The 11,169-nt window shown below is 39.3% G+C and overlaps 2 protein-coding genes across 2 annotated transcripts; one reads left to right on the top strand and one right to left on the bottom strand.

The window, feature by feature from the left end:
• The first annotated feature begins 989 nt into the window (after nucleotides 1-989).
• On the top strand, nucleotides 990-2,687 carry LOC134679716 (putative nuclease HARBI1). Its single transcript, XM_063538658.1, has 2 exons — nucleotides 990-1,437; nucleotides 1,533-2,687. The coding sequence occupies exon 2, from the start codon at nucleotides 1,552-1,554 to the stop codon at nucleotides 2,401-2,403; it is 852 nt and encodes a 283-aa protein (XP_063394728.1). The 5' UTR covers nucleotides 990-1,437; nucleotides 1,533-1,551; the 3' UTR covers nucleotides 2,404-2,687.
• Nucleotides 2,688-3,030: 343 nt separating this feature from the next.
• Nucleotides 3,031-4,580, bottom strand: LOC134679715 (myb/SANT-like DNA-binding domain-containing protein 4). The gene is made up of 5 exons (XM_063538657.1): nucleotides 4,066-4,580; nucleotides 3,913-3,984; nucleotides 3,750-3,818; nucleotides 3,598-3,663; nucleotides 3,031-3,471 (listed from the first exon to the last, which is right to left on the bottom strand). The coding sequence occupies exons 1-5, from the start codon at nucleotides 4,460-4,462 to the stop codon at nucleotides 3,200-3,202; spliced, it is 876 nt and encodes a 291-aa protein (XP_063394727.1). The 5' UTR covers nucleotides 4,463-4,580; the 3' UTR covers nucleotides 3,031-3,199.
• Between the last annotated feature and the right edge of the window lie 6,589 nt (nucleotides 4,581-11,169).

Below are 11,169 nucleotides of genomic sequence, written 5' to 3'. Positions count from 1 at the left end.
ACCGCGAATTGGGCAAGATAACATTCCATCAGTAACGAACATATAATTTATTTTATCTACACACATATCATAAAGCCTCTATGATGCGTTGAAAAACCGCAAATTACAACCAGCTTAAAGATGATTGGCGCTCTGTGGACGCCCTCTGTTCCACCTAAGGGACATAGGACTTTACGTCGAGTAGGTCATAAAGATACTGTTTTGTTGGAGCAAATTTATTATCTGTAAAAATGTTAATGTCGTAATAATAACGTCGATAACGACTGTTTAGCTAGCTGGGCAAGGCAGGAAGTTTCATCGAGTCATTTTATTAAGCGCCATGCTACTTATTGGTACGACTTTCCATAACAATAAACATTGACATCCAAGAACTCTCCAAGGAATCAAACCCGTGCTCAGTAGCCGCGTTAAAGTGCATCAATTTACCACTCCACCAAATTAGCGGCTATCAGCGTAATCGCCAAACCTCACGACGGGACGGTCTAAAAGCGTCAATACTGCCGACTCACCCAATCCATCACAGGGATCATTATAACTCAACTCCAAATTAATACCTGCCTCCATATGACCGATTTGAAAGAAACACAACCAGTTTTTAAAGACTTTTGTCTTACTGACTAATATAAGAGTTGGGAGGTCAAGATATTCTGGAGGGTTTTAATATGGACTTATTACCAATGTTAATTTTTAAGTTATTTTGGAAAAAAATAAGTACAAATGGTATTTAGAGTGCTGTGGTATCGATATATTTACGGGCAAACTCTTGGTTTTAGTAAGGAGGTGTAATTATTGTAATTTGGCGGGATGTCGGCGATTTGCTGCTGTTTTTAAAATGGCGTCTTGTTGGAATGCTTTTAAAGAGTTTTAGAACCAAATAGATGTAGATGATATGGATATAGGTAAATATTGTTTGAGCCACTGTGCCTCTAAGGGCCGATTTTTCAGTCTCCAGTTAAACAGACAGATAGGATTTATTCCATTGATAGCACAATTCTCAATTTTTCAGTGGTCAGAAAGGAGTTAACGGCCGAATAAAACCCCTAACTGAGGGATAAAGTTATCTGTCCCTTCAAGGGCCAGTTAAGAGCTGTCAGTCTGATAACTTTGACGTTTTTAGGTTATTTTAAAGTGGCATTATTTTATACTTCGTCGTTTTATCAAGTAATAGTGTGGTTACTAGTGATTATTTTGATATTGTTCATAACCAAGATGGATCTAAGTATTTGATATTGTCGACGATTTAGATATTGCACAAGATTTAGAAATATTGGATTATATACATCCAGAACACAGGAAGCCCAGAGAAGTAAAAGCCAGGCCTGACAATTTAAATGTATGGGATGATAATGAATTTTGGAAAAGATTTCGACTGAAGAAAGAAACAGTTTCGCTTATACATTCTCTAATTGAAGAAAAAATCAAACACAAAACGAACTGGTTAGTATTGTGTAATTATATAGCCTACTTATAGTTAGAAGAACATTTGTGATTTAAAAAACAATACTTAAATGCAAAATGTTTCTTATTTTCAGGAATCAATGTGTTTCTCCGATGCAACAACTGCTCCTGACCTTAAGGTTTTATGCAACAGGGAGTTTTTATATAACGGTTGGAGATTTTGGCGGTATTCACAACTCAACAATGTGCAAAATTATAAAAAGAGTGACTGAAGCCATTGCTGCACTGAGACCAGACTTCATTTCACTACCAAAGTCCCGCGAGGAAATACTTGCCGTACAACAAGATTTTTATAAAATAGCTAGGTTTCCAAGAGTTATTGCCGCTCTGGATTGTTCGCAGGTAAAAACAATTTCACCAGGTGGCGATAATGCAGAAATTTACAGGAACAGAAAAGGCTACTTTTCTTTAAATGTGCAAGCAATGTGCAATGCCAATTTGCAATTTTTGGACATTGTTACACGATGGCCAGGGTCAACTCATGACAGTTTGATATTCGCAAATTCTGCTGCTAAATATCAGTGTGACAATCATACTTTTGGCAATGGCATTGTCTTGGGTGATAGTGGATATTTTTTAAATAACTATTTATTAACTCCACTTAGCAATCCTTTGACTCGAGCCGAACAGTTATACAATGAATCTCACATCAGAACGAGAAATGTGATTGAGAGAACATTTGGCATATGGAAAAGAAGATTCCCAGTTTTGAGTATTGGATTAAGGTGCAAAATACCTTTAGCCCAAGACATCATTGTTGCTACTGCAATATTGCACAATTTAGCTCGCACACAAAATGAAGGAGAACCACCGACAGACCTTGAGGTTCAAGTTCCACCGCAGTTAGTGATTCCAGTGTCTGAACTTGCCGGAGATGAAAGAGGCAGAAACTCCAGGACTAGGGATGCCATGATTACATATTTTGGATCTCTAGCAGGCAATTGAGATACAGTGCTTGCCAAAGAACCTCACAATCAATTGTTGGGTTTTTGTATAATTTTCTCTGTAAAAATGCGTTATTTTAAATAGTTTAATATTCTTAGCTATTATGGTACCATACATAGGACATTTAAAATAAGTCGGATTGGAAAAAGGCAGGTGATGTTATTGTTTTATATAAAGATTATTAGCATTTTTAATTGTAAAAGTTTTTAATTCTAATTTAATTTTAAGGTGTATAATTTATCTTTTAATTTAGTTTGTTTTAATATTTGACATGTATTATGGAATTGAAATATAGGTACAATTGACAGGACAAAATAAATATATATATATATATAGGTACATATGCATTTAATTTAATTTGATTACCTGTCTGTCATAGTAACCCTGCCTATGAAGCCCATGGTCCCGGGTTCAAATCCTGGTAAGGGCATTTGTTCTTTGATGAGTTGTAGATGTTTTCTACATATTAAAGTATTCAAAATCATTTATATATGTATTACACATGCCGTCTGTACCCACAACACAATCCTTATTGAGCTTACTGAGGGTCTTTAGTCAATTTGTGTAATAATGTCTATTATATTTATTTTATTATTTTTTTAAACAACAGGGTAAATAAAAATGTAAATCCTCAAAACATATTTATTTATTTAGTACCTAGCAAGTTTCCACGTAAAAGATAAAAAAAAAATACAATAACTAAAAATCCTAAGAACTAAGACATTAACTATAAGTAGAACTAGACCTAAACTAAATTAAAGCAATTGACTGCAATTGACATTATTAACTTATATATTTATTTCCTTTTCATAGTATCAACCATTAGTTGATGCAATTCTAGCTTTCTTTCTTCTTCGGCTCTTAGATTTTGCATCTTTAATTGATGTTCCTCTAATTCATAACGGAGTTGGTTTCTCACAACCTCCTTTTGTAATTGCACCAGCTCTAGCCGTTCTGCACTTAGTTGGTCCAATTTAGTTGTGACACTGCCTTTAGACGGTTTCAGGGCCTGTGAAACTTTTGTTTTCAGCGCCTTAGGGTTCCACGATGCCCATTTGTTTTGTGAATCTACAAAAAAAAATTAACACCCATAAATTAAACTTGCCTATGAAAGCCATAGATGTACTCAGTTATGATACACTGAAAACTATCTAGAATTCTAGATATGCACACCATATACGTTAAAATAAATACCTTTTAAAGTTTCACTTTTAAAAGTGCTGTTTAAATCATCTGTGATGTTTTCTTTGTCATGGTTATCTGCAAGTAACAATAAAATAAATATTAAGACCAGAAAAAGCTACCAAAAAGAAATTTAACTTTGTATAAAATATATTAAAACATACCATCCCCATCGGTAAACTCTAACTCCATCATGATGGGTGTCTCAACTGCTTCATGATCTGGTAGAGTAGCTAAAATATAAGAACAATGGTTAAGAAAGTGTACATACATAGATTAAGAACAGCATCATTATATATCTTTTACTGCAATGGTAAGAATAAATACCTGTTGTTTCAAATGTCAAATCAGCCACACCATTTGCATTTAATATCTCCTCAACAGTTTCATCAGGTTTATCTGAAAAGACAATACTAATTTATAATTTATAGGGTTGAAATAATGCAACAGGGCTTGCAACAAATAATAACGGTATGTTACCTGTAAAGTTATCGCTGTCATTCCGAGCATCTAACCCAGATATATTGGCACATATTGACAGGACTTTGTCCTCTATCACACCAATCTTTGGAGCTGTAGAAGGCCCGCCGCCTGTTCGGTACAACTCCTGCCTGTGTGCGGTCATTTTTTTCTTGGCGGATTTTTTAATTCCCTCATACTTTAGCTTCAAGGTTTTTGCGGTCCTAACCGTCGAAGCACTAGAGGCAGCATTAAAAGTCTGCGCAATAGAATTCCATGCCGCTTCTTTGTCTTTGTTAGTGACGGCGTCGGTTTTTTTATTTTCTATGATTAACTTATACTTGGACACTAATTCCGTTAGTAATGAAATTTCGGAAATAGCAAAGTTGGAACTACGTTCACGTTTCTTATCACACATTTTAATTAAATTGAAATAACACTAAACACGAACCACAAGCCAAGCCAACAAACAACAAGGTAATAGGTTATATTTTATTTGTTGACAGACGTCAAATGCAAAAGTTGCATTATTCCTATTTCAGTCTAACATACCGAATTTTGTATCTGTGCATCTCGTTTGCACCCGTTGCACCCGCTTCAAATGACGTATACCACAGATAACTATCCACCGGATAAAATGCTACTGAAAAATTGACAATTCCATATACCACAGTTAAACAATCAGATAACTTAATTCGTTGGATAGTTATCGGACAAGTTAAATGGTAACTGAAAAATCGGCCCTAAAGGGTTAGTAAGTTGACCGTTCCGACGTTAGTTGAAAATGTGTGTTATAATGTGAATGTGACCCCGAGTAGAAATAATATTAGGAAATCTTGTTTCAATCAGTCTCTTGGCTATCAGTTTCAGAATAAAACTGATTTATATTTCTTATATTAAAATTCTTCTAAATAAAATATTGTCAAATACGAAAGATGTTTAGATAACCAAATAGTAAATTAAAGTTGTAAAATTGACACCAACATTATTGCAATAAAAAAAATAGTTATTAATTATTGTATAAAAAAACTAGGCGTGCTTTATGATAGAAAGCAACTCTATTCTATTGTAATAAACCACGTTATAATACCAAATAATATCGCTATTACCATTTAAACATTCACTGAATGACTATTCGTGGAACGAAAGGATTATTCTTCATTCATTCACTTTCCATACAATAAAGCTTCTTCTAATATCTTATACGGCTAGGTTATGAACCGATTTCAAAAAGGATTACATCTGACAAGTTTGGCCATTTCACGTTTATTATGTTGATACAGATGAGGCTGTGTTCCGAAAAAAATACTTTAGGAAAAAATACACTGCACTCGCTAACGACTCTATTATATAAATTTAGTTTATTTTTCACGGTGGGTATTTTAGTTTCGTATAAAATAGACACATTAACATGTAAAATACAGTCAAGGAATTTAATTTCAGTACTATTTCGTATCTTGTCACAGTGACAGTCAATATGAAAGTCGCGAGGGACCCCATACTATTGTCTCTGTGACAAGATACGATCGAAATGATACTGAAATTAAATTCACTTTGGTTCTCTATGCCCATTTCTGGTCATAAAAGTAAGAGGTCAATGCAGTACACTTAATTTCAGTAGGTGTTATAAGGTATATTATAATATGTATATCATAATAATTATGGTAATACATGTATTGAACACACAATCTTATTTGTAAATAATGGTCGCTGTTGCTGGATTTGGATAGTTAGTATTGAAATTGTGTAAATTCTTACGTTTTTTTGTATGCTGCAAAGCCTTAATAAAACACCGTATAATTTTCGCTTTTCTCTATTAATTAGAAGTCCGAGTCGTTATTAGGTGCGCAGGTGTCGCGAAAACCCCCTTTTCTCCTTTGGCCTTCCACACAGTGAGTCTATTGCAACAATATAAGTGAACAAAAATCTAAATTAAACTATTTGTTTTATTATATTGTGTTGTTACTTGTTAGTAGTTTATTTAAATTTTGTTTTTTATTATAATGTTTGACACGTGTTGATTGATTTAGACATTAAAGATTTTGAATTGCATTGTGCACCAAATCAACAGCAGGACGTACAAATTACGTTACATAGACGGGTCTGAAAAACGATTAGCCAATCTGACTAAAGGACTGAAATACCTACTTATCTTTAAAATATTTCTGTCCAATCGTTGTCATATTTAAAACACCATACAGGATCTAGCAACACGCAAATTGTCCTTAAATTTTCAAAGCTTTTCGAAACCGTTTCCCATTGTGGCCATATGACCAATATAACCATAAAAAATAATTTTGTCCGATTCTGTAGCTATTCACCCCAGTGTGCAGTGTCCAGCGCCACGCAAATTGCGTTAAGTTCGCCTCTTGGTTCATCTCGGCGCTCATTATCGCGGCGCTAAATAAATAACGTTAACGTTATCATCATTATATTTACTTTCTTCGTTATTATAAACTAATGGAACGAAGTCAGCCGTTAATCGTTACCGGTTTTAATTATAACTAGAAAACAAAACATTTTTTATCAAAAATGTAGCCATTTGACATAGATATCATGTGAGTCAAAGTTGATGCTACAATCAATTCCAAACGTCATGGTAACAACCCTTGACAAGTCAATACAACAACAATTGCGCTCACAGCCGAAAAGAAACAAAAACAACATCCGCCCCCCATCCCGCTCTGCCCCATATCTCCGTCCCGTTCCCCCTAAATGCATTAAGCATCCATTTTTGTAAGCGCTCCGAGCCAGATCCAATTTCAAACTCATTTGTTAGAGCATAAAACAATTATTAAAAAACGGCGGTGATTTGGCGCGCAATTTTTCCGTTTTACATCAGTTAGCGGGCCATTAGAGTGCTGTGTTACCAACGTTGACGTGACGTGGCGACACAAATGTGACATGTATTTTTGACATACAAATAGGTAAGTTAAATAAAGGCACTACGCTGCTCTTGTAAATTTATTATTATTATTTATTTATTTATTATTTATTTATTGGAAAACCAACAGCACATGAAACATATTAGCACTATGTATAAAAATCGGAGGCCAATTATAGGTTTTCACAGATAGAAATTACATAGAAGATAACTTCGCTAAGTAAGTATATATAGTTTACAATTCTGCGTAGACTAAGCAAGTACATACATAATTTAAAAATAAAAACTATTGAGGACAAAAATCATTACAGACAAGATAGAAAGGTCAAGCTCACTCAAAGAATTTAAGCGTTAAAATACGTCGTATAGACTGCGTATTTATATTAAACACATCAATATCATGCTCTCTTCACAGACTGTTAAGTGTTCTACCCGCACGAATAAGGAAACTGTTACGTCTGTAATTCGAGGATGCAAAGGGAACAGAAATAGGGGGATAATACCTTTTAACTCTATTAGGAGTGTTGAACAGAATACTACCTAGAAGATCAGGACAGTCAATGGTGCCATTCGTAATTTTCAAGAAATATATAATGTCAGCAATTTCACGTCGCTGTGACAAAGGTAACAAATGGTGTTTTTTGCACACGCTAATATAATTAGATGAGTTATATGGGGTACGTAATTTATAGCAGAGAAACTATGAATTTTCGCTGAATCCGCTCGATCCTATTATAGCTACGGAGCTATTAAATAACATACGCAGTTTAACATTTATAAAGTTTATTATAGGTTAAACACAGTCCACAGAAGATAGTCAGTACAGTACGGAAGAAAGAAAGTAGCACAGTACACTGTAGAAGAAGAAATACAGAAAAGAACATAAATCGTATTTAAAAATGCAAGCGAGAGCGATCGACCTGCGCGCAGCCTTCCGGCGTCGGATAGCGGATACGACTGACCTGGCTAGGAAAACCGAGCGCGCACGAATGCGCCCGAATGCGCCCGAAGATAATACCGTTACTTTTAACTATATCGCTCGGCCGCGGGAACGCGGCGCGCAGGCAACTAATATTAACAATAATATTTAAAACATAATATAATGTGTTGCTACATCAGCCCCTTCGGAGACCTTTAGGTCGATTACAAGTAGCTAGGAAAACGTACAACACGTCCTGAGCGAGTTCTGCGTGCAGCCTTTGCTGGTTGAGGCGCTGTTGCGATCTGCTTATCAGAAACTGGACTAAGGTCGGGTTCGCCAAGCATGTACGCGGGCTTGAGCCGATCGATGGAGACATTATTTGGCTTACCTTTAATAAGGATCTTGAAAAACTTGTCTCCCCGTTCAACCACCTTATAAGGCCCAGTATACGTAGGTTGCAGGGGCTTCCGCACGGCATCGTTGCGTAGGAACACATGCGTTAATGTAGCCAGGTCTTTATGCACAAACACTTTATGCGTACCATGGCGAGCCACTGGCGAAGGCTGTAACTTGCGCATTATAAGCTGCAAGCGAGTGAGGAAGTCCGTGTAGTCAGCTGGCGCATCTTGACCCGAGGATTCAAAGAAATCCCCTGGCAAGCGCAGTTGCTGACCGTACACGTATTCCGCGGTGGAAGCGGACAAGTCGTCTTTCCATGCCGTCCTGATTCCTAAAAGAACCAGAGGCAGGACTTCAACCCAATCCTCGCTCGCATGGCATTTAATGGCAGCCTTCATCTGCCTGTGAAAACGCTCCACCATGCCGTTTGCTGCCGGGTGGTAGGCAGTCGTCTGTATGTGCTCAGCTCCGATGGACTTCGCCAAGCGCCGGAAAGTCTCGGAAATAAACTGCCTCCCCCTATCTGTTGTTATACGCTTGGGGCATCCGAATCGCGACACCCACCCGGAGAAAAATGCTTGAGTGACGGTTTCTGCTTTAATGTCAGAAATTGGCATCACTTCAGGCCACCTTGTAAAGCGATCCAATGCCGTCAGGCAGTACTGGAAACCCTGTGAAAACGGCAGCGGACCGACCAGATCAACGTGTACGTGTGCAAAACGCTCTGTGTCTGTCGCAAATGACATTACAGGCGAGTGCACATGCCTTGACACTTTACATCGCTGGCAGTGTTGACAAGCTTTAGACCAATTGCGACAGTCTCTATTTACCCCAGGCCAGACATACCGCTGAGTTACAAGCTTTGTCGTAGCCTTAGCGCTGGGATGACTAAGTCCATGTACCGAGTCGAAAGCTTGTCGACGGAACTCGGGAGTCAGGTACGGACGAGCCGTTGGTCCAGATGTGTCACAATAAACTGCAGCATCACCGGCAGTACCAGGAACAACCAACCTTTTGAACTGCAATGACGATCCGGTCTTTAGTAACTGCTGGAACTCAGCATCACGTTCCTGAGCCGAAGCTAACGCGTTGTAGTCAATGGCCTTGCCGCTGATTGCATCGATAGGACGAGAGAGTGCGTCGGCGACCACGTTTTCCTCACCCGCTATGTGGCGGATGTCGGTGGAAAACTGAGCAAGGAAATCCAAGTACCGAAACTGACGAGGCGAGCATTTGTCCAGGGGTTTAGTAAAGGCATACACGATGGGTTTGTGGTCGGTGTAAATTCTGAACGGCTTGAGCTCCAGCATATGCCGAAAGTACTTGACCGACTCGTAAATTGCGAGTAACTCGCGGTCGTACGGGCTGTACTTGCGATGGGCTGGGTTCAGCTTACGTGAGAAAAAACCCAGTGGTTCCCACGTGTTACCTACCAACTGCTGTATCACGCCACCGATCGCTGTATCCGAGGCATCACTGACCAGAGCCAAATCAGCACTCGGACGTGGATGGACAAGAAGTGTAGCCTCACCTAGACTCGCCTTGCAAGCTTCGAAAGCTGCGTTGAGGTCTGCATTCCACTCGATCTTAGCAGAGCTCTTGCAATGATGACCAACTAACAAACCGTTTAGCGGTGCTTGTTTCTGGGCTGCGTGTGGCAGGAAACGCCGATAAAAATTCAGCATGCCCAAGAAACGACGGAGTGCCTTGATGTTGGTGGGGCGAGGGAAGTCCATGACGGCCTTCACTTTCTCAGGCAAGGGTGACGTACCTGAGCTGGAGATGCGATGGCCAAGGAATGTAACCTCAGCCTCACCGAATACGCACTTCGCGGTGTTAATCAGGACACCATGCTCACGCAGTCGTTCGAACACTTGCCGAAGGTGCTTCTCATGCTCGGTCGCGCAAGTAGATGCTACCAGAATGTCGTCTAAGTACGGGAAGCAGAATTCCAGGTCACCGAGGATTTCGTCAATGAATCTCTGGAATGTCTGCGCGGCATTGCGCAACCCGAACCCCATAAAGCTAAACTCGAACAACCCAAACGGCGTCGTGATGGCTGTTTTAGCAATGTCATCCTTAAACACTGGAATCTGGTTGTAGGCACGAACTAGGTCCAATGTGCTAAAAATCTGACAGCCGTGTAGGTTGTGCGAGAAGTCGGCAAGATGCCTAACAGGATACCTATCTGGTATGGTGCGGGCGTTCAACGCGCGATAGTCGCCGCAAGGTCGCCAGCCGTTGCTCTTCTTGGGAACCATGTGAAGGGGCGACGACCAGGGGCTATCGGAGCGACGTGCTATACCTGTACGCACCATATCGTCGAACTCCTGCTTGGCTATTTTGAGCCGCTCTGCATCCAACCGTCTAGGACGACAGTACACCGGCGGGCCAGGGGTGGTACGGATGTAGTGCACCGTATTGTGCTTCACGGTACGCTCCGAGGGGTCACCCGCAGGCCTCGTGATTTCAGGAAACTGCTGCAGTAATCCGTGATACGCCGTTGTACCTGCAATCGACTTAATGCTGCTCACAGAGCAAGAAGAGGCTGAATAAGCACGAGCGGTAAGCATAGTACAATAATCTATAAGCTGTTTATGCCTTACATCTATTAACAGATTATAGAAAGCTAAAAAATCTACGCCAATGATAGGCTTTGTTACTTCGGCTAAGATAAAACGCCAATGAAAAGCGCGGCGTAAGCCAAAATCAAGCGTAAGACTAATTGAGCCATAAGTAGGTATAGGAGTACCATTAGCAGCAAACAATAGATATTTATCTTTAGTGCGGCTCTGAGGATTTACAGAAGTAAAAGGAAAAACACATACATCGGAACCACTATCTACCAAAAATGTCAGTTTAGTGTTCTTGTCGGTGACAAAAAGACAACCTGAGGAAACTTGGCAATCACTCGTCGTCA

This window comes from Cydia fagiglandana, chromosome 2 (assembly GCF_963556715.1).
Source record: "Cydia fagiglandana chromosome 2, ilCydFagi1.1, whole genome shotgun sequence".
Classification (NCBI taxonomy): Eukaryota; Metazoa; Arthropoda; class Insecta; order Lepidoptera; family Tortricidae; genus Cydia; species Cydia fagiglandana.
This window is presented reverse-complemented; position numbering and strand designations above follow the sequence as displayed.